General features: G+C 36.0%; 1 protein-coding gene across 1 annotated transcript in view; it reads left to right on the top strand.

Annotated features, from left to right (window-relative positions):
* CDH8 (cadherin 8) overlaps positions 1 to 23,541 on the top strand; it is a gene marked incomplete at both ends in the record, with an annotated part of 131,169 nt that overhangs the window by 83,188 nt on the left and 24,440 nt on the right. Inside the window, 2 exons of the mRNA XM_084269891.1 lie at positions 14,823 to 14,944; positions 21,550 to 21,667. Coding sequence (XP_084126017.1) covers positions 14,823 to 14,944; positions 21,550 to 21,667 — 240 coding nt within the window. The remainder of the gene's footprint in view (positions 1 to 14,822; positions 14,945 to 21,549; positions 21,668 to 23,541) is intronic.

Raw genomic sequence — 23,541 nt, 5'->3', positions numbered from 1 at the left:
AGTTACCTGCAGCTAAATTTGTGCTTTAAACACAGGTAATTTGTGGCAGTCTTTTGCTGTCACCATGACAAAATTACTCGTTTGCATCATCCCCCAGCCACTGGCTCAGGTGGGGATTTTCCAAGACAAGATAGGTCTGGCTGAATAGAGTGGAACTACTGCATTTTCACTTGGCTTGAGGATGAAGATACTTAGATTCAGACTGGCTTTTCTGAAGGCAGTCAGATTTAGAATGTGTGTGGATAATCTAAAAAGCCCCATGCTACTCCTTTTTAATCCTAGTGGCTTAAAATTTGAATTTAACCCCTTCTGTGTCTATAAAAACTAGGAGGAGAAGCAATTAAGCATGAGCCAGTGGGGACCATGGCTGTTTTCTAGAAGCACTTAACAGGCAAAAGACCAGTTTGGGTTTGTTTTGTTTTTTTTTAGGAAGAGAAGGTTTTCTATTCATAGGCAAGTGTCAGGCTAATTATAACTCAGAACAAATTCGTGCTCCAGGTGACAAATAATATTACTGTCATATTCTGAGACCTGTGCAAGGTGAGACATTTTGGAGGGTGGCATTTCCCTCCTTTCACTTTCCCATCACTAGGAGATTCCTTCCACTGTCTGTGAAGAAGCTCCTAGTTTCTGCAGCCTCTCTCTTCAGGTGGTTAACTAGCCAGGCAAAGGCAACGTTAATTGCCTTGAGTGGCTCTCCCTCAGGTGCCCAAATTTTTCTGTTGTTTTTATGTTCTAGTTCTCAAAACACACAGAAAAGTCACATATAGTGTCATGCCTCCTCTTTAAATCATAGTAACTATGTTAGATGTTGGTTTGTGTGTCCCCTGGTGATAATCATTTAAATATCTCAACCATTCAAATCTCTTTCTGGTTACTAAAGATAAAACAATGCAAAAAGCAATTGGTTTAAAAGACTGAACTGCAAGGGATTAACATGTTAAAGGTGTTATTTAGGTGACAGCCTCAGTATTTCAGATTTAGTTATTAATTTTTCCTTACTTTAGTGAAAAAAATAGTATATAACTTCCTTCTGCAGTTTCAATCCTCTCAACTACTACACTTAGATCTGCCTACTTGTAAAAGTCCCATTCCTTTTGCCTGTTGGGTTGGGGATTTTTTCCCTACTGTATGATTTCTTATGCTTCTTTCTTGTACTGTCAAATGAAATTTTGTTTCTTTGTTGTTCAACTTTTTTCCTCTCTGGTCATATGGTGACTCCTTTACGTTGATCAGTTCTATTTCATGGATTTTTAAGGGAAGAGGGTATTACAAAGAACTTTGACATCTTTGAAAGTTCACTCTGAAATACAGGCTGAGGCTTCACAGAAGAAATACACAAGTTTGCACTCGTGGCAAGAGGGATACTGAAAGTTACTGCACCTGTGAATTCATTCCTAAATTTTCTTTCTACATTGCCCTACATCCAAGTTTGCTCTGATGAGTGAGTCAGAAGCAGGAACACCTAGGTGATTACAGGCTGGAGCAGGCAGGCTCACTGGCAAAATGACCTTTCCCTGAGAACCTACCTTTTGGTCTGTGGATATGAAAGGTGAACTGTTACTGACTCTGGTCTTTAAATGCTAGACTAATGAGATTTCTCTTTCTTCTGTCATGTAGTTGAGACTTATGTGAGCTTAAAATTGCATTATTTTAGCTAGATGCTTGAGAGAACGGGGTGGATACAGGCTTGCTTTGTACGTCAGGGCTCATTATGCTGCTCATATGTTTGGGCTCTCTGGAGCCATGCCCTGAACAGGAAAGGTATCTGGGGGCATATGCAAGTATTCTCTGAGAGTCTGAATTGCAGTGCAGGAGGAATGAATGATTAACTTGCAGACGTTTCTTTTGGTGCCTCTTTTTGTGTGTACAAAGGCTCATCACATCTTGGGCTCTTTGGTACTTTTTTTGAAATGGAATTTTCTGGCATTCAGTAAAATCTCGTAACGTCAGGATCCTTACAGAGATACAGGATCCCATTCACCTGAACATACAAATATATCTTTTAGTTTCTTAAAGTCACAATTATAGCTATAACTGCTGTTCACATTGACGTGCTTGTGTTGCTTCCATTAACTGGTGAGCAGTTTTGCTGGGCAGTGAAGCACAGCACAGTTCAGGCAGGGCTAACCTCCTCAGTATTTGCTCTGTTTCTTGTACAGGTTTTGCAGTACTTACCGAGTTACGTGTTCTCAATGCTACTCAGTTACTAAAGGAAAATCAAATAGCCATTATTTATTTATTAGAGCACTTTTTGCTACAGTTTGCATGGATTCTGAATGCAGTTCAGAATCACTGATCATTCAAGCTATCAGACTGTCCTACATATCTAAGGCATATAATAATTAAACTCTGTCTTCTTTCTGCCTCCACCTCCTTTCGGTTTCCATTTCCATCTAATGGCTGTAACACGCCCACTGCAGGTATTTCCCCTGTATCCTCACTGCGTGCCTCGTTAATACTGAGGAAATGCCCTATACTTCAGTCATTTCTGGTTAATTGATATAACAAAAATAGTAATAAAAGGAGAACTAATGTAGTTTGAAACCAAAGCAATGACTTATTTCAGACAAACTGTTTTAACTTAGGCAAAAAAGAACTATATTAGTAGCATAATGTAACTGCACAACATTCCTTCAATTTAAATATGCATATCCTGATATTTGCATACTCATCCCTCCTAAATTGCAGCTGAGATCTGCTTGAGATACAGGATTCTAGTGAATTCTTTGAAAACAAGAAGTATCCTATAATGCATTCACTACTAGCAATGCTTATCTGGAATTGTCTATTTAAGAAGTGAGGTAATCCTTTTCTCAAGAGTATGTCTATTACATAGTAGACATTCATTGAATGATACCATAGATTGCAACAGGGAAAAAACTTCTAAACATATTCCAGTTGGCAGCCTCTGAGACTTGAGAAAAACACATCAACAAATAATGGAAACTACAGCTCATAAACTTGAAAGCTGACTCAGAGATGATCCCTTTAATGTCCCCGAGCTTTTGTTCACCTGACACAACACTGAGTGGGTCACTCAAGACATGCATTTTCCTTCTGGCCTTCTTATGACCACATGCAGCACTGGGTTCCTTAGACTGCAGTCAGGCTGAACCTGTTACAGTGTGTGAGGTATTACCTTGAGCCTATTCGAGCTCAGGCAGCTCTTCTCATTAGTCTGGCCTCGTGCCTCTTCAGCCGGACTGGGAAACAGAGGTGAAGCCAGTGTCCGTTTGCGCTGCTGCATCAGGCTTCACCTCTCCCTCTTCCCCCGCCTGTGCCATCACATGCACAGCCGTGCCACAAATCACTCTGCTGGGGAATTCCAAAGCCAGTGCAGTGTTGCCTGGGAGAGGATAGTTCTCTTAGCCTAGAGCAATGCTTTTAGCCAAGGTTTAAATCTCTGAATGAAGGGGTTGAATGGAATTTCTGTTTTCCTTATACTGCAGGCACTGCAGTCATGGAGCTGTTATTTTCATTTGGATTGACTGCTCTATCAAATGAGTCTTGGTATTCAGCTTCACTTGCCAAACAAAAAGCACAGAAGTGGCCAGCCAAGCCCCCCCCCCCAATACTTGGCAAGGTTCCAGAACTGCCACAAGTAGTAGAAATCCTCGTGAATTATTAGTTAGAGCAATAGATGAAAACATAGACAAGATCTTGAAATGTAAATGGTGATTTGACCGCAATAAATATTTTCCAGGCACAGAGCACAGGAATCTCAAGGACATAGCTGTGTGCTCTCTCTGACAAAGGTAATTACCCATACCCACTGCGTTCTTTAGAAATGAAGAAGTATGAGGCAATTTTATCACCTAATGGGAAAGGGCATAAAGCCAGAAAGACTCTTTATGGTTTACCAAGAATATAAATACAATAATTGAATCATCACCCAGCACAAGCTCTACTGAAGTTATCTATATTGTATATTCTTTTAAAAAATACAAGGACACTAATTAAAAAGGAAGAGGGACATAATTACTCTTCAGAATAAGCCTTCAGCTACAATGTGCTTTTTAATGCCATGAATACTTTTGCTCTTGCTTTCATTTATTTAATTTTATTTAGCCTTTTATTGTAAAAATGACTATAGGCATTATTAGCAATAAGTAACATTTTAGGAAGTTACTTTGGTGCATCATATAATTACCTCTAATTTAGGGCTGAGTAAATTTCACTGAGTTTTACAAAGAGAAGGAAATAAGCCTTTATGGAGGTTTAAACAGGAGAAGCTCAGGAATTCGCTTGACCTGTTTTTCTTTGACTTGGTGGAACTCAAACTAGATAATCCATCATTTTTGCACAGAAAAACAGAAGTTAATGAGGTAGTTTTTATTCATTTGCACATAAATACGGGGCTACACAAAGCTCCATATATTCAAACAGGTTCCAGAACATTTGTCACTGGTCAGTGGAGGGCTGCTATATCACATAAAGCTGTTTCTTGCAGCTCTCTGCCATGAAAGTGCCTTCAGACACACCACACCCTTCCCCATTAGTGTTTTTCACAGATCAGGAATAGCAGAAGATGATCCACATGGATAACTCCGCATGGGAGTGGCCATATCATGAGGAAATAAGAATAGGAATGGACTTTATTTATGAAACAATCTCTGTAGGAAATGGTCTCAGTAGTTCAGGAGCAAGTATTAAACTTCAGATATGAAATGCTGAATAGAAGTCAGCAACCTCTGATTTCAGAGGAAAGCATGTAAGGCAGCTGTGAATAAAGCATCTGAGTAATTCAGTGAAAAAAAATATCAGTGAAGGTTATAAACATCATATGGCAAGGAAAAGGGAAGAGCTTTCCATTAAGAGTATAACTTCTTTTATTTCTGGTTTCAGGGCATTATAAAGCCAGGGTAGACACCTTAGGTGTAGATTTACAAATGTTAATTTCACAGAAACATAAGGGAACTGAGAGCATTGTTTAAGGCTTAAAGCACAATAGGTTGGGATACTAGATGGTATTTTAGAAGGGAACAAGGCTTTCTAGGCCACTAAATGGATAAGGACTCAAATAAGGAATACAGGGGTCCATAATAGAAATGAACTTGGCTAATTCATGTGAAGTTTGTTTGTTAATTACTTCAAGAAAACTGGAGGCATGGTTAAGATGACAATATATGTATAATATAAGCAAGATGAGTGTATTGTTAAACTAACAGCTAACAATTGGCCATCTGCACTTTGAACATCTGAATTAGAGTTTTTGAAGAACATGATTAATCTTACAAATACTGTGTAACATTCTTCTAATTTGGTAAGCAGGATTCGCTTCTCAGCTAAACGTGACTAAAATCTTTGCTGAAGAGGAGGTAAGAGGTTTGTAACTGAATATGAGTTCAGTCAATCTTCTTTAAGCACACTTCTTTCTGCAGTGAAGACACTACTCAGAGTAGCATTCTTTGAGCTTCTAGTAAAGTTGCTGGGCTGCAAAGAATGACAGTATTCTCTGACTGCGAAAGAGGATTTTCTTTAAAAGTACGTATTGATATGCTGGGGAGATCTTCTTGCTGGTTCCTGAAGTTATGCAAGTAAGAACAGTTTGACACTAAACTCCTACAACCTGATTCAAAGCCAGCATATATCCAGCAATATATTAAAACATAAGAGTAATTAAATTGCCTGGTAAGAAAATTGGTCCCAGAAAGGAAAATGAGCTCTAAAAATAATGACATTTAACTACTTCTATAAAAAAACTCTTGTTTAATAATTTTTTTTATTGAAGCATTTTGATTTTTTGTCTGTCAGTGAGGGATTTCATTTAAGCTATTAATTATTTTACTTCAAATATTAAATCATTTAAAATAAAAAATAAAAAATATTCCAAACATCTTGTCCTCAATCAGTCTGCTATTGTTGATATTATTGCTGCTAGACATTATAAAATTTCAAACTAATTATAATTGACAATAAGACCTTGCATATCTAAGTCAATATTTTCTAACATTTTAATATGCATGATGTATTAGCATATTAACAATGTAATTGCTCTAAAGTGTGGGGCAGATTCCTGGCTGGTTTATGCTAGCACAACTTCCTTGATTAAGCTCAAATTGAGCAGCACGGCAGCAAACCATGCCCTGCTTTATTTGTTCTGTCATAAAACTTTTCTTCAGGCAGTTTTTTCCGCCTGTTCACTGGGTTATTTTTTTAAAGGAAATCTGTTTCTGTCACTTAATGGCACCACAGCATTTTCTGTTTAAGTTTTTTTTTTCTCATTATTATATTTAGAAATTAAAACCTGTTACTTCCTTACAGCAATTAAGGCATTACACTGCCTCAGAAAATCTGGAAACCTAATTAGGGTTTTGGTGCTGTGATCCACAAGAAGTGAAGATCCAGCAGCATTTCATCACACTGTTATTATTGCTAGTGTGTGTAATAAAGGTAACAGAAAGACCTGGTTCCTTCTGCTTTTCTGTGGTTCCCTGTTTTCCTGCCTCTCTTTTGCTTCTCACTGGTAGCTGCCACACTGAAGTGGAAAAATCTTTTGATAAAAGTTTTTAGTAGTCTGACTTTTGCTAATATGATGGGTCGGTAGAATAGTGCTTCCTAGTTGCAGATGCTTGCAGAGATTACAAATGCAGTTTTGCTGTTGCTTGTTCTTGATGTCAGGCATGATGTTTCCCTTTTTTTTTTTTTGAAAATTTACTGATTTTTGCAAAGAATGTAACTGTACAACTTGAAGTGTTTCTAGATTCCCTTTCTTGATAGTTTAGTCCACTGCTAATAGCTACTAAACTTAAACCAAATTTCAAATTTTTGGACTTGTAAGGATTCACCACTGAAGTATCACTGGAAGTGACATAACTGCAAACTGCATCCTGACTTGCATCCTCGTTAAGAGACAAATAAGGCTCAATAACACAGTACTGTATCAGAAATATAGCTTGTTTTCTGCCAGCATTTGTTTCAGTTTGGTCTCTGGATAGATATGTGGGTGGAAGGATGTTGGCAGTGTGCTTTCTTTTCTTTTCCTCCCCCCTTAAGGATTTCCGTAGGATCCGTGAAGAAAACAGAATCGTTTCATTGTCATGACGTGACTACAGCAGCTTCCAGTGCAACCTCCTCAAGCAGCTATACTAATAATTTATTTTGAATTATGTATTTGTTTACTCATATCATTGTGTCACATATATCTTGATTATGTGTCACTATGAATATAAAGCTCACTGTGGTCAAAATTAGATATGCAGAAGAACAGTCTCTAAGGACATGCTGCTTGCAACCAGAGCTTCTGACAAGAGACAAGTACCTGTAATTGCTACTCAAATATTGAAAAGGTGCTACAGTTTCTGACTAGGATGCCCCTGCTAACCCTTTTCAAGCCTCATCCCATCCCTCTGTTGCCACTACTTTAAGATCCCCCTCTCTCTCCTACTGCATATCCTTTGCAGTCTGATCACTCTCATATTCAATACGTAGGTTCCATGTAATGAGCACTCATGTGTCACCTAGTACATCTAGTGTCTACTGTATCTTTTAGGATTTTCTTTCCAGAGTCCATGAAAATTAATAGGAAGTGGTGAAACTGAGGTGGATTTTTCAAAACACAAACATTATGACTAAAGGGAAAACGCCATTCAGTGTGATTTTCAATAATCAGAAACCCTTGAGTTTCTGGATAGTTGGCTTTTTGGGAGGGTGGCACAAGTGATGGAAATTACCTATGATTCCCATTCTCTTCCAGCCCTAAGGTGGATATGAATTAGTTTCAGCATCCTCTGCTCCCTCAAGGACAAAATGACAGCTCGTTTACTGTGGCCCCTGGTTTTCAATCACATTGCAGCAGCAGATAACTTCCTCTCTTATCATGCATGGCTAAATTCAAACATAACAGTGTCTTTTGATTTTCCTTTATAACTAGGATTATGGTAGGAGAGACCCTCTTCACAGCTCTAAACTACATCTGAGGGGATGTTTTGCTTTTCCAATGTAGCTTTGCCTTTCCAAGCCCTTTTGTTCTATCTGTGCATTCAGACAAGATGATATCATGCATACACACCAAACAAAATATGATACTTCTGCAAAAAATTACAAGCATTTCCCAGTTTTGCAAATGGATCTTTCAATTCACAGAGGATCAGAGGTAATTACAGAGTAACTATTTGTTAGGCTGCTGAATAACTGCACAGCTTAATGGTATGAAAAATAACAAAGAGGTTGCATGTGAATGTCAAATTACAGCCTGCCCTCAGATAAGCAAAACGGGGGCTGATTCCATCAATATGTATTGTATCTGTATGAAAAGAATATAGTAACTTTTTAAAAATGTAGTTTGATTATCAAGTTTTATAAATCAGTGTTGACACTTTGAAGTTAATGAAGTACCCGGTTTAAATCCCAGTTTTAATGTAAATTGTATTTATATTTAAATTTAAATATTATAAATTATATTTAAAGGGAGGAAATAGATAATGTAATGTTAAGGATAGGGACTAGATTAAACTTCTAGAACAGATGAGATATGACTAACTTCAGCAGAAGCTGAACCAGGCCTTGAGGTGAAAGGGAAAAGTGCATGCCAACACAGTCTGTTCACATCATGTTACTTTGCTACTGCAACAGCAAGCTGAGAACTCAGTGCAGGGTTAGGTAGAAGGTCACGGATAAAAATAAATATCTGGTGGGTCTTTTTGCAGCCTTGTTTTGTTTTCCTGCAAATTTTAGGTAATTGAATAAAAATTCTCACCAGTTCTGGGCCATATTAAACAATTTTTAAGTTTTTCGTGTACTAATGCAAAAAAGTAGAAAACCCCACAGAAAATTAAAGTTGGTTGGAAACTTTTTGTGAGCAGGGAGTACCTGAAGAAGATGGCTTTATGTAACTAACATTTTGGTCATGGCTTGTTCATCTATCACAGAAATTTTACTCATTTTTTTCCTTCTGGTATCATCAGCAACCCAAACCAACCTGTCCTTTGGTCCTAAGCTATACATCTTATATATTGATTGAAGTAGGTGTGTGTGGCCAGTCTCAGTCACCTCTTTACAGGTGGAGTTGCTGAACTTTGGAAACATGTTAACTACAAATTCAGCTTTGAGGGCAAGGACTTGAGAATGTAGTCTGTCTTCAGGTTTCCCTCCTCCTTGTCCTCCTGCCCAGGTAGGCAGACAAAATGCACACTCCACCGGGTTAACAGGTATGTATGGTTCTTCTGCATTTGTCCATGCCTGTGGAAGAGTGCATTTTGCAAGAGTCTGACATCTTTTTCATGGCAATGAGAGGTACAAAAGTGAACAAAAATGAAGGAGGTAGAAGATGCCAAGCAAGTCCTTGGTTCAACTTGTGACAGTACCAGTGAGGAAATAAAAATAGAATGTTGCACAGCTTTGCTCTTGAATCGTTCATCTTTCTTCTGGAGACCATAATAAAATAAACTAACTGATCTACTGAAAGGACACAAAACTTTTCAACTCCATTATTATTTTTCTCCCAAAGAATGACTTAAGCAACAAACCCGAGAAATATGTTTCACATCTTTTTCTTTCTGCTTCCATCCCACACACTTGTACACGCAGAGACTCGCCACAATCTGTACTCCTCTAATATGTTCCAGTGTGCTGAAATAAATATAAATGGAACATTAATTTTGAAGGAGTGTTTGTTTCTTGTCTTAGCAATTTGTACAGAAGCCTTTCTGCTATGCAATGATATGTTTATATTAATTACAGACATTACACAACTCTTAGTATTTTCTCATTCTTTAAAAATACAAGAATTGCGGGGGGGGTGGGGGTATAAATCTTCATGATGACCAATCCTATTTGGTTTTTTGTTTGTTGCCTGAGTCTTACTCCAATCCAGATCTAGCTTATGTTCTGCTGTTTTTAACAGAAATATTGCCAGTTACTGATGTCTTTTCCTGACAATTTCAGAGTCAGTTTCAGGCACTCAGTTTCTCTTGAATCAGATCATTACACAACACTTCAGAGAAATGAAAACAATATTTGCTGCAGTATGCGATTTCTGTAGTTAAACTTCAACATAAATAAAACTTCAGTTTCACAATAGCATCTCTTATTTTTTTTTCAGGACTCCTGAAGTTAGATTTGTTAGTTTTATGTGGCAAAAAAAAATCATTATAACCTGTGTTGTTTTGTAGGTAAAGAATTGCACAACGAAAACAACGCTGTAAACTTGTCCTGCATGTAGATTATTTTAGTAAAGTCATCAGATAAAACGTGGATAAAGTTACGGGAATGGACCTGTTAAAATACAACTTAATTAGTTTGAAATGTGAGGATGTAAAACAGGTGTCGTTGTTTTTAAGTCAGTGATTGAGATGTTGTTTTGAGTTGTCTGTTAGAACTTGGACTTCCTCTACTTCTAATTTAAAATACTATAGTAGAAATTTCACTCGTATCAGAGAAGCATGAAATGACCATTTCAAAGCCATGTGGTGATGACAACAAAAGATGAGTTGATTTCTAGGAGTCTACTTTCTGTTCAGGTACTTAATTTCAGTAGAAATGGAAGACAGCTTATAACTTTTTGAAGAGAACCTTGAATTTATTTTTGGATTATTTAATTAAAGGAAGGAAAAATGGTTCAAACTTGATTTCTTTTAGTTAAACAAATAATGAGCTACATTTTGTGCAGCCAATAATTCTTTTAAAGACCACTACTCTTTAAGATGACTTGTACATCTGCCTTTCAAGGAAAGGCAGTGGAGGACTTTAAGCATGTTTATACAGTGTTTTAAGTGTTTATGGGCTTGAATAGCTGCTCTATGTCCTGTTGCTTATGGCACAAGATCAAATATTTGACTTACAAGCTCTAGTTACTCCTAGTATTATTTGTCACATGCAGTAACAATGTTTACAATGGTTAGTGCTTTGCATTACCAATTTCCAGTGACAGACACACATCTCAGATACGAAGGCTATTTTTGGCAAGGAAGAAATCTTTCAATCACATAAGAATTAGCACGGGTCTGTAGCCTCCAGAAGTTCAGGTTTGGAAGAGCTAAATGGCTTCATAATGGTTTGTTGTGTGTTTTTATTGTTGTGCTGTATTTTTTTTAATTTGACTTCGATTATCTCATCTACTATGTCATTTTTGTATCACGCTCTGCAGCCTTTTTCAATCCTAAATAAGTTTCAATGGGTGCGTTACTCAAATATAAGTACCAGCAAGGTGTACATTTCAAGCATGTAATGTTCTAGAATCTTGGGAATGGGGAAGAAAAGCAGAAGAGCTGTATTAGGTCCTCATAATCCTTGTAAACCTTTCAATATACACTTCTGAAGTCAACTGGACCTTCCGTTATTTTTTGGAATGCAGCTATCACTACTAAGTTCAACTAGTTGTTTTTACATTGAGTTGTCCTTTCCTTATATCTGTCTAGATGTTCCTTTCTTTGTGCATGTGGAGTGCTCCTGCTCCCCTACAGCAGGCTACTGGACCTCACTGGCAGCAGTTAAGGCTTCAGCAGAGATAGAAAAGAGCTGTATTTTAGAAATTACAGACACGTTTTGCTCATATGTTTTTATAGCTATGTGCTGTGCTGTGGCAGTGGTGTCCACAGATGACTAACTGAACAGATTTGAAATTAAAACATAGGTCTTTCTGTGCAGCCTTATTCTGAAGAGAGTTTTGGTAAACTAGACTTGGGGAAATTTTCTCAATATTTTTTAATCTTACACCTCAGTATGCTAAATTTTCAAACCAAGCCATTGCTTCACAAGTGACAGTCCTGATGATGTACTTGTACTGCAATATTCAAGGTAGGTCTTTTAAAACTGAATCACAATAAATACAGGTGATGAAACTTATACAGTTTCAATTAGACCCTTACAGTCTATACAGTCTCTTATGATTTTACATGAAATAATGGATTGGAACTTGAGCAGTCTTAATATCTACCTGGTACATGCAAGAAAACTCAGTCTGCCTTAATTCTGTTGACTGAGTGGTTTATTGGGGGAAAAACCCCACCAAAAAAAACCCCCTCAAAAACAAAACAAAGAAACAACAACAAAAAAAAAACCCAACCCAGTAACTAAAACTCAGTTTGGTCAGCAGGTTGGAAGGAACTGACTCTCCATTCCTACCAACAAGGAAAGGTTCTGGACGTTGAATACTACCCGGCATGAAGGGCAACTGTATGAAGGGCAGTTGCCCATTCCAACAGAACTGTCTGTGCACACTGGATCAGAGTGGATCTAATTCAATTGCTTTCTACTCTTAGTTCAAGGGTATTGGGCATTGGTGACAGCCATGGATTTAAACTTGAGGGGGACATCCTTGGTGCCTATTTTACTACCGAGATACTTGCAGATATTAAAAGTATGAAAATGACATATGACAGATGAAACTATTTTTGTCCATACTTGAAATCTGGATTTGCTTAGGAAGAATTAATTAATTAGTTTAAATTGGTATGCTAAAGGTGATTTTTATTTACAGGGAAAATCTTACCATAAGGCTAAATTTCACTGAAAAATTTCCAATGAAGAAGTAATGCAGTGAATTCAGTGTGGTGGCCAGTACCAACAGCAGATAATATTCCCTCTCCATCACTCTGTCTTTCTCAACAATAAATTTCATTGTAGTTACAAGAACCCTAATAGGTGGTGGATATCCCCTTGTTTGGAGTTTTCCAAATCAGTTGGGGGTCTCTTGTGTTTAGTAAATTAATTTTTTAAATGAATTCTCATCAAGTTTCTAATTATAATATCTTTAAATTTAATGTTTGTATTTCTGATGAAAGACAAACATTTTGTGGGCAGTCACAAGGGACATGAATAATTTCTTTAGAAGCTTATCTAATTAATTACATTTCTCTGTAATGTCTTTAAAATTTGAACTGCCATCATTTCATTAATTTAGATAAAAGTAAATCTTTAGTGTTTAAATATGACACTAGTGCTGAGAATTCTGATAAGCTCAAGATTCATTGTCTGTATTTTTATCAAGTTAAGATAAAAAATGTGTTTAAAATGTTTGGGAATCATGATTTGCATATTAATTTTTATTTGATTTCAAATGGAGTATTATGTCATGGCAAAAGTGTTCACCTGTTAATAACTAAGGTCATATACAAAATGCACATAAATGTTACTCTTACAGTATTTTGCTAGGGAATTCTTGTTGTTCTGTAACATGTTTCTTTTGGAACTAAAACTTTTGACTCTTTCAAATGGAAAGCATTTAAGATCTTTTGGCTTGTACCCTTCCATATCCTATGCAAGTAGAATTTTAATATTTCAGGCTATCCAATAAAAATAAAGCCTTTGTTTTTAGCACTAGGACATTTTATGATTCTATGATTCTATGATTTTGTGATAGCCTGATTTTGTGTCTTTTCAAATCATTATTTTTAGGCACTTTCAAAGTAATGTTAGTAAAGAATTGTGATGTTCACAGTTAGATTCATGGGACCTCAAAAATTAGATGTGTTTAGCATACAAAAAAATAGATGGGAAAAGTTTGATTAGGTCACAACAGGATCTTGATGGAAAGCACAAAAAAGAAGAGTATACAGCAATTCTTGCTTTAATCAACTCCAGCACTTGTAGTGCTGCCACCAGTTGCTACTTGCCCACTGGTGGAGCCTGACCTACTTCTACTTTGTAGACATTTGTTATAAGAGGTGTGTTGAATTCCAGGCAATAGGAACTTCTGTCCTGCCTTCCCCTCAGCCAGGTCTGTATTGCCAGAGAACAGAACCCACATGGACTGATGCCAGCTTTAGACAGCTGCTAAGCTCTCACAACAACTGTAAGTTGATACCCTGACTTATGGCAGCAGATTTCTTGCCTGCAGTAATAATTTAAGGAAAACCATGTAGTTCAATTACAAGTCAGACCCAGAGTTTCACTGACACAGTTTGCAGTTCTTTAAATTATTGGTGATACAAGCAAGATAAAATACTATGGCTATAAAATAATACTTGCTATGAGATGGATTTTGGAAATAGTATTGAGTTACTTACAGAGGAATTCATGTTCTATAGAATAGCATTTTAAACTCTGCAGATCAGCTGGTCATCTCAGATAAAACTGAATTAATGTTTTTGCTCTTTGGGGAAAAAAATCCAAAATATTTATACATAGTGTTTTACAATAAATTAGCTATGCTGAATTGAAGAAAAGAAACTGACTGTGAAATCTATGGAATGCAAACTGCTTAACTTTCCTTACAGCTTAGCAAGGTTGTTTTACTCTGTATAGTTATAAACACCTTCATGCAAAATAGCTTTACCTTATAGAAAAGTTAGTCTTTATTTTGGTGAAGATGGAAGTTCACAGTTCATATTTTTGTTCAGTGGTGGATGCATCACAGTTCTTTAATAGTCCAAAGTACTACCTAGTTTAGCCTATGTCAATCTACCATCTATCTTTCTCACAATGTGGGTCTCCACATTAATCGTATTTGTAATGAAGAAATAATAGATGTGCAGTCAGAACAACTAATAGAGTAAAATGCTCTGTGCTCTGCCAAAGATAAACAAAGAAATAAATCTATGTTGTTTACAGCCTTCCCTTTTCCATGTATAATGGACTTTATCAATAAAACAATAGAAGCTTCATCAAAGAAAAATCTTACCAATTTAGTCCAAGAAAGGTCTTCATTGAGCTAATCTCCAGCAAATGCTGTTTGCAATAGGGATCTATTTGTTCTTTTCAACCATAAAACACTGGCCATCTTTCTTTATCTCAAGTCCCAACTCTACGATCCATTACAGATAAAACAGCCCAATTAAGCAAGGACTGAAGACAGGAAGAGTATGGTTGCTATGTAAGCATTTATGTATCAGTCCCAAATTAAATATGCTTACCTTTTATGCTTTGATTTCTTTCCTTAGGGAATCACAGTCAGGTGTCCCGGGTGCCTGTTGCTATCAAGGTGCTTGATGTGAATGACAATGCTCCTGAGTTCGCATCAGAGCATGAAGCCTTTTTGTGTGAGAATGGGAAGCCTGGGCAAGTGAGTATCTCCATTATTTTATCTTGTGTACACCAAAACATGCTACAACTCTTAACATTCATTTAAAATAAACCTATGATCTAATTCTGTAGGTATCAATTTATGTATGGATCTACATGTATGGATTTTTTTCAAGTATAGGTTTTGAATTAAAGGTAGGTATCTTGTGGGAATGTCCAGAAACAATGCTGAGTGTCCATCCCACTGTTTCCACTGTGTTTGATGGAGCTCATCACTTCACAGGTTCATGTGTGTTCACTGGGAAACATATAATCCAACCTGAATTCCAATTCAGTTACTGAATTATATTGCAGCTGGGCCCATGATGAAATAGAAGAAACACTTAAAACAGTGAAACCATTTCCCTTTTGCCCATATCTCATTTATAATCTCTATCTATTTAGACCTTACTTTTCTACGACAATTGGGAAAAAATCAGAAAACAAAACAGAACCTGATGGAAAGTCAAATGAACTGTGGCTGCATTTAAAGTATCTGAAGAGGGATGGGGTGCTGGAGAAGCCAAGTTCAACTTATCACCATACTTCACCAAAAAAACCCCAAAGCTAAATAGGTGATAGCCTTCTAGATTTAATGAAATGACAGGGTTGGCAAAAGAATTTACACAATACTCTACAAGGTGAAATAAACACAGCAAGATATCAGAAGCAAGATTTAACCTGTATAGCCTTTTTCAAAGCAAATGAAACAGATTTCTTATAAAGCATGTGCTTTGAAGGAAAATCATACAGAAATAGGGAGGAATATCTCATATGCCACATAAATGGCAAGATAAAGATTGAGAAAATGTACAGACGTTTAGTACATAATACAGTGCAAATGAGATTTAACTTTTGTCCAGCTTGAGAAAGACTGTATGTTACCAAAAAAATCACTGTTTTTAAACTTTCTAATTTATTTCTAGATTGTGACATTTTATTTAAATAAACAGCAGCTGACAGCATGACACTAGTCTTGTTAATCCAACTATTCCTGTGTTTCATGTGGGTGTTAGGCATTAAATTCACTATTCTCTGAAGAAGGTTACCCAACAATAGTGTTAGAAACTGTTTTCTTGTAGTTAAATGACAACCCATATAGGGGTATATGATAACCTACCTCTGCCAAGACTGGATTGTTACAGAACATGATTTGACTTCTAGCACCCCTTTTTATTTATTAAAAAGGTGTCAAAATGTGTCATTGAAGAAATGAAAATTCTCTCAAACCACTGAAAAGCAGCTTATTGAAATGTGCCCTTGTGGGCAGACAGTTTACATTACTGTTGGTATTTAAGTTCTTCTAGCTCAGAGTGGATTTCTATTTAGCTCAAGGTGGATTTGAGATGCTGAGTAGTTACGTTTTCTAAGATATATTGCATTCTAATGAGTATACCTTTATCCAGGGCTCAGTAAGCTTGCCTGAAATCAGAAAGCTGGGTTACTCAGTGTTTTCTGAATATACTTATCTAGGTATTGCTACAAATGTTCACCTTTTTAAAATATGATGAAAGATGTTTACATTTCATAATAAAACAATAAATGAGATAATTAGGAGTCAGCTAGTAAAAGCAGCTTTTCTTTAAGCACTTATGGAAAACTTTCATTATTCTTCATCTTGCCATCACATTTTACACTCCTGATCTGATGGCAGATGTCACTCTTGAACATGAATCCTTGCGTGAACTTTACAGATGGTTATTAAATATTTGGCTGCCAGCATGGATGAGGTGGCACTGATCTTGCAATTTATTCTGTGTTTTAAACAAATAAAGTTATTGGAACAGTAACCAGCCCAGAATAATCACCAAGGTTAGGTTCTAAATTTAAGTTGTCATTCAAAAATTACCTGCTCTTCTATAGATTTTAGAATCTGCACTACTTCATTGGTTTTACCTATGCTTATTATTCTATATACAAATGATGTAGAATTCAAAAAACTAAGTATGTCTCAGCTATGAAAAAACTACTATGAGAAGAATACTACTCCCTTAAATAGTAGAAAAAACCTAATCTGGATAGTTCTCTGAAGTTTAAACTTGAGTGTTACATTTGCAGAGAAGGTGAGATTGTGTTGTGGTATTCAAATCCATTTACATTTTCAGTTCAACTTAAGTCTAAGTTTAAATCAAATTTGAATTACCATAAGGGAGATTACATTTGAAGCTTTTATGAAACCTTATTTGCAGCCCCTAAATATATTGAACCATCTATTGCAGTTCAGTTTCTAAGTGTTCTATTTTGGGTTCTGATATAATTGCAAGTGGCAAGTGCAGCTGCTGGTGATGTGACAGATTGTACTAAAAATTGTTGATGTATAACATTGCCAGATGCATTTTCTTTGCTTTAACCTACCTCTAACAGTAGAGGTGCAGGAGAGGAAGGGGAGAGGAGGAGGAAATTTATTTCCTCATGCACATATTTATTTGCTTCTTCCATGTTGTTACACAAAACAAAAACTTGCCAGAAACTATTTTTTTGGTCAGTTTTAGAGAAATGAATAGTAAAAATAAACATTTGAAAATACTCTACCTCCAAGCTAACCGTAGGGCAACTCATGCCTTTCCTTATTCTCCGCCCCCGCCCCCCCAGCCCCCCTTACTAAATTCCATTTACCAAAGCCAGAACATTAATGGTTTTTCTGGCTATAGCTGTACAGATGATTGTTCTCCAACCTGCTAAACTATTTTAGATACACCTAGAACAGAACATCTGCAGTGTTGTGTAGAATTGCCTCGTTCACTCATTCCCCAGTCCATACCCAAACTTTTCCAGTAAAGTGCTGTGAAGTAGTGCAAACAATGATGTATTGGTACTCAAGCCAGCGTTCAAACTGGAGCAATATAAAACTGAATACAATGTTCCTCCAGTCTCTTGCAATTTGTTTCTGTTTTATTCAGTTATCCTAATAGAATTGGCTTTTTCTAATGGAAGAAATTTTCAGATAGATCTCAGCCTCCCTGAAGAGTTAAAGCTCATTGGAATGGGAAAATGCAGGTTCTGTCTGTAAGGGGTTGGCTTTAGCTGAAAAAGCAAAGTGAAAATTGCACTGTGATGAGAATACTGCTTAGAGTATTAGGAGTCTGCAAAGTAATTCAGAAATAACAGCAAACACCAATGTAACTGCAAAAGTTTTTTCAGAATGGAAGATCAGGTTTAGTAGAAGTAGGGTAAAGTTTGCTGGTGATAAGAAGCCATTCTAGGCTAGATCAGCAGGTTGCATTGCAGGGAAAGGCTTTGGAATGGTATAATATATTAAAATTGGACATATATGGTTATGATACATTGATAAGAACTTTGTTTTGCTATTTAACTTTCTACATTGTTCATTATTGTTATACTGTTAATCTTTTATAAATATTATTTCAGGCATACGTGGCTCTGTAGAAATGCAATAGAAACTTGCAGACTATAATGCCCATTTGTCCTAGGGGATCATTTAACTATTAATTTCAATCCAGAGCTGCCTGTTAAGCAAAATATGCTGATTTACTGTTTCTACTAAATGCATGAACAGAATCAAATATCTGCATAAATTTTTAATACAACATCAAAGTTTAAATTTTGCATGGAAGAATTTCAGGACTTTCAAGATTGATCTGCCAAGGGGTTATTAACTTCTACTGCAGTGCTTATGGACACGTAGCAAAACAAATCAGCTCTTGTTTTCTTCAGCATTAGTATTGATTCTGTTACAAAGAACACCTTTATAATGTATGTTATTATGAGGAAAGGAAGAACATCTGCAGTGATGGCTGAGGCAGGTCATCCCTGGAAGATTCTCTACCATGTTATGAACCACAGATGAAGAGTTGGAGAGTTCCTTCAGTGGTGTACCCTGACATGATCACTCCACACTGAGCAATGAAGCATGCTCATCAGCATACTAATAAAAATGTGGTAATGAGAATTACTGGACTTTTCTCACCCCTATGGAGTAAAAGATACAGGAGCATTGTACCACTCTGTGTATGTTATGCCTTTTTTTTTTTTAAGAGCTTATTTTAATGCAAACGCACAAAGAAATAAGGTTGCTATGGGAACACTAACTCTTAATTCCTTGATGTGTGCATGTAACACAACAAATGTAGTATTCCACTAAGCCTGTCTTTTGCATATAATTTTCAGTGCGTTTTTAGAGAGAGAATGATTTGTTAAACAATAAAGGAAATGGATGGAAAGAACTGAAATGTGAAAGAATTCTATAGGAAGTTAAGAGGTATCTATAGTTCCTGGGAGAAAAAAATATTAAAAAAGGACAAAGAATATGTCCACTTTCTATTTCTTGAAAATTTCCAATCTAGGTGATACTCTAAGCTTATTTCATAAAATTTCTGTGAGCTGAAAATCCGTATTAGTACTGATGTTGGCTACTGCTTTTCAGGTGTATTAACTGAAAACCTGGAGCCAGTGAAGTGAATTTTTACAGTCAATTCTCTTACATAATACTGGAAAGAATTAACAGTTATGTAGCCAGTAGAGGTAAAATTGCATAATCATCTGATAAACTGCACCTATTATGTGCAGTTGACCTTCCAGACTTCACTGGGCCATTATCCTTTTCCCCCTATTTCTTTCCCATTCTAGCATTGCTTAAAAAAAAATGGAACAATCATACAATATATCTGTCTACAGTTACTTGTTTGGGATTCCATTCTAAATTGCCCTTACTGGTGCCTAGTCCAGCGCTGGGTGGGCCTGATGCACATGGATAGTTTAGTGCTTTATACTCTGCAGAGAGATAGCTGAAAATGTTCTACATCTGTAAGTGGTCTGTCTCTGCAGTGGGACAGATGGCATCTGCTTATGTATATTTCAGCTGCTTCCTCCCCTCATGTAACCTTCTAGGATCTATTATGCAGCTGTTAAAATGGGGACTTACTTCTTTGAGCAAAAGCTATGTTAGGCCTTTTTTCGTCCATCTCTTCTAATTCATGTGTTTGAAATCAGATCAGTCAAGGTTTCCATCTTCCTAGATGCAGTTATAAAATGAAGGAATCTATAAAATAAAAGAATCTATTATATAAAACATTTTCCAGTAGATTTCTGATAATACACCTGACCTATCCAGAACATGATTAGGCAAAGAATTAATTGTCTCAAATTCCTTCCTAGACAAATTATGTCTATATCAGGACCTGCTCAAACATCTTTTACATAGATAATTTCAGATACTTATGTTTTGATGTCGCTCTTTTTGGTTATCTAGTAAGATTTTATTCTTTCTTTGATTCTTGAAGGACGTAGAAGAATAGGATATTGGTTATTATCGTTTATGTAACATACACAGAATGACAGGCCTTTCTCTTGCAATAAAACCAGTATAAAATATTCATTAATAGCATTTGCTTAGTGAAGCTTTGAAAATTTAAAATATAAGTCTATGAATTTGGGCAGCATCAGAACTCATTTCCATTTTTTACTCTACTTTTTAAAAGTGAAATTTGTAGTGATACCTAATTTGAATTTAATTGTCCAAGAAATTATTGGTCAGTTCCTTTGGGCGCTGCAAAAATAACTACATCAGACTAAAATGTTATTTAATTCAGTGGACATAGGAAAGGTCAATAATTCTCATTAAATTTCTTATAAACCTCATCTAGCATGAATTAAATACAGCTAAAATTTAGCCCTGAGTGTGGGATCTGGATCCATAGTTGTCTTTGTTGCTACTTCTTTGGAAAATACTGGGAATTCAAAGTAATTGGTCCAAATATTAAAAGAAAGCCACAAAACTCCTGATTATTTAAAAATAATGTTTCCTCTTTCATATTCCTGTCCAGCTCTGTATGATTTGAAGATGATCAACTGCAGTATCTTTCTGAGTAATGTTGGAGATAAAAGAGGTAAAAGGAGGTAAACACACTGCAGATACTGTAGTTGGTCATATAAATCATTTGAGGTGCTTCACACAGAGTTATTCAATTATTCAAATTTATTCAGCCTTTCCAAACACTCTGTCCTCTTCTAACGTTAGTATCCTGCATTAACCTGGGAATTATTTGTTAATAATGGCATTTTTAAAACAAATCTGTGTTCCTCATATGGGAATAACAGGTTCTATTAAAATTAAGGAAAAACAATCAGAATATAGACTTAGTTTTTGGGGGTTTTTTTCAGATTATCATATAAAACTTTACACTAAAACTTAAGTTAAAAATATTTATTCAGTGACAGAAAAAATGGTGGTGGGGAAGAGAAATTATTAAAGATAGATTATACATTTTGGTCCAGTGAGAAGCATGACTATATGAATGAAACACTACCAGAATGACTGTTTCTGAAAAACCATTTTCCTTCTTCTTTATTCAGAAATAATAATTTATTATTTGCCTAAATATCAGCAGCTTTTATAGGCCTCTCTTGTGTACCTGTTTCTCCTTGTTCTCTGCCTCCTTGTTCTGTAAACAGTTTAAGTGGGCCAGATACAGTCCCTGTTCCCCAGATGTCAGTCAAAAGTCTGTAAAAGCTAGCAAGATTAGAAATTATCATTTTTAATCTGGCATGTAGACAAATGAGAATGTGTCTGATAGAATAAAAAGGTTGCTTCATTTCTCTGTATTTATCATTAGTGCAAATCCCTAATGTGGGTGCTTTCTGTTGCAGGTAATTCAGATTGTCAGTGCCATTGACAAAGACGATCCTAAAAATGGGCATTATTTCCTGTACAGTCTTCTTCCTGAAATGGTCAACAATCCAAATTTCACCATCAAGAAAAATGAAGGTAAATATAAAACATATTTAGTGTGTATCTGAACAGCTTTGGTCTGAGTTACTTTGTTGACTTCCAGTGACTTTACCAGTTTGTCCCTTGGGCAATTACAATGTTGATAACCTGTTTAATAGTACCTTCATTATATCTCTTAAACTATTTCCAGTATCTTTACAGTAGATAAGAAGAAAGTAAAACAAATACTGAATTTAGATCCAGAAGACAGCTCACTGGCTTAAATAAAATGCATGGAAGGGCTTAACACCTCATATTTCTAATAATTTGAAATTTGAGAGGAGTTGTCAGATGAAAATGTGAAAAAATGTTGATAAATAAATGTTGATTCTACATTGACTGGATATAGAAGGGAGCATAAAATTAAGTATCTACTAAACCCCAAAGGAAACACCTTTTAAGCCTGTTGTTGTTTGTATAAAGGTTCCAAAGTATTTCAGTTAGGCACTTTTACTAGAAAGAGAAATCTGATAGATCAGCAAAGCCCAGAAGGGCACTTAGTTTCACTGTGCTTTAGAGCACTGCTGAAAGGGCATAACATCACACGGTAGAACTAGAGAAGTACTATAGAACAGACCTATTTAATGTTGTTGAGCAATAAATATACACTGATTCTTTTCTTTGACATACTGATATATTTGAAATTCATGTGAGAAGGAACAGGGAATGATCACAAGAATGCTAGCAATAGTGCTTTATGTGCGTGAATTTAGTTCTTCTTGAATACCTAGAAAAGTTTTTCCATCTTTTCTTTATTTAATTAATTAATAAAACACTAACCCAGCAGGAATTTTAGTCAAAGTCTGTCTCTTATTTCTCTTATTTTAATTAATAATGAAGAAAATCTATATTTAGTCCATTACCAAGAGGAAGATGTATGCATGAGTGTAAAAGTAATACCTGAAATGTCAACTAAAGAGAAAATGCTGTTTTCATTTTTTATTCTAGCTGTTCCAACCAAGAAGAAGGACAGCACCATTTTGTTACATGATTCTATAACCCCTAAATTCTTAAATCCACTTAAATATATTCTGCATTTTTCTTTTCATTAGTTATTTCTTATAGCATGCACAAGGTGTGTCTCTACTTGCACTTTCGTGTAGGAAATGTCTCTGTATGTTTTCTGCAGTTACAGGAGAAGATAAAGCAAACCTCTCCAAAAGGTGTTTCATAACCATCAGTAGTGTAACACAAACTGAATTAAGCATCCTAAGGGTGAGGTGGTTTGCCTTGCACAGCATGACAAAGTAAAAAAGGTCTTAGCATTTCTCCTCATGTTTAAATACTTAGCTCACATCACTAATTAGCCTTGTCCTTCCAACCAGTTGCTGGTTTAAGACCCACTCTACTCCTAGTCACAGCCAATGGCAAAATGACTCCTGGTCTGAGTGGGAGTGAGGAACCTTTCTGTACCACATGGCTTGGAAAAATAAGTTCAATTTTGTTACAACGTTGCCACTCAGCTTTACAGAGTTTTTAATGAATTTGGATCAGTTAAATGTGCAAAATATCTTGAAATTAAAAATCCACTTGAAGAGACTTCTCTGCTTTAACGATTTATTATCCAAGAATAAAATCTCAACTGGGTATACCATCATCTTCTATCAGGATTGCTCAGACAGGGATGCAGTCTGTGGTTGATGCTAGAACATAATTTCTCACAGGAAGCAAATATTTCTGTCAAAGCCAAAATCAGGGTATAATTTGGTTGAGGTGAGGCTTCATGTAATTTAAGCACCATAAATCTTTTTGTCTTTATGTAGTTATTCTGCTTGAACAATTAACTTGACCGTGACTTTGTGTTGCATATATCGGCCAGATAAGCTTGTGTGATTATTCTTGTTGAAAAAAACTACAGTATTCCTAAAGAA

Source organism: Gallinula chloropus (genome assembly GCF_964237585.1).
Source record: "Gallinula chloropus genome assembly, chromosome: 13".
NCBI classification, from domain to species: domain Eukaryota; kingdom Metazoa; phylum Chordata; class Aves; order Gruiformes; family Rallidae; genus Gallinula; species Gallinula chloropus.
Note: the sequence above shows the minus strand (reverse complement) of the source record. Positions and strands in the feature narration are given on the sequence as shown.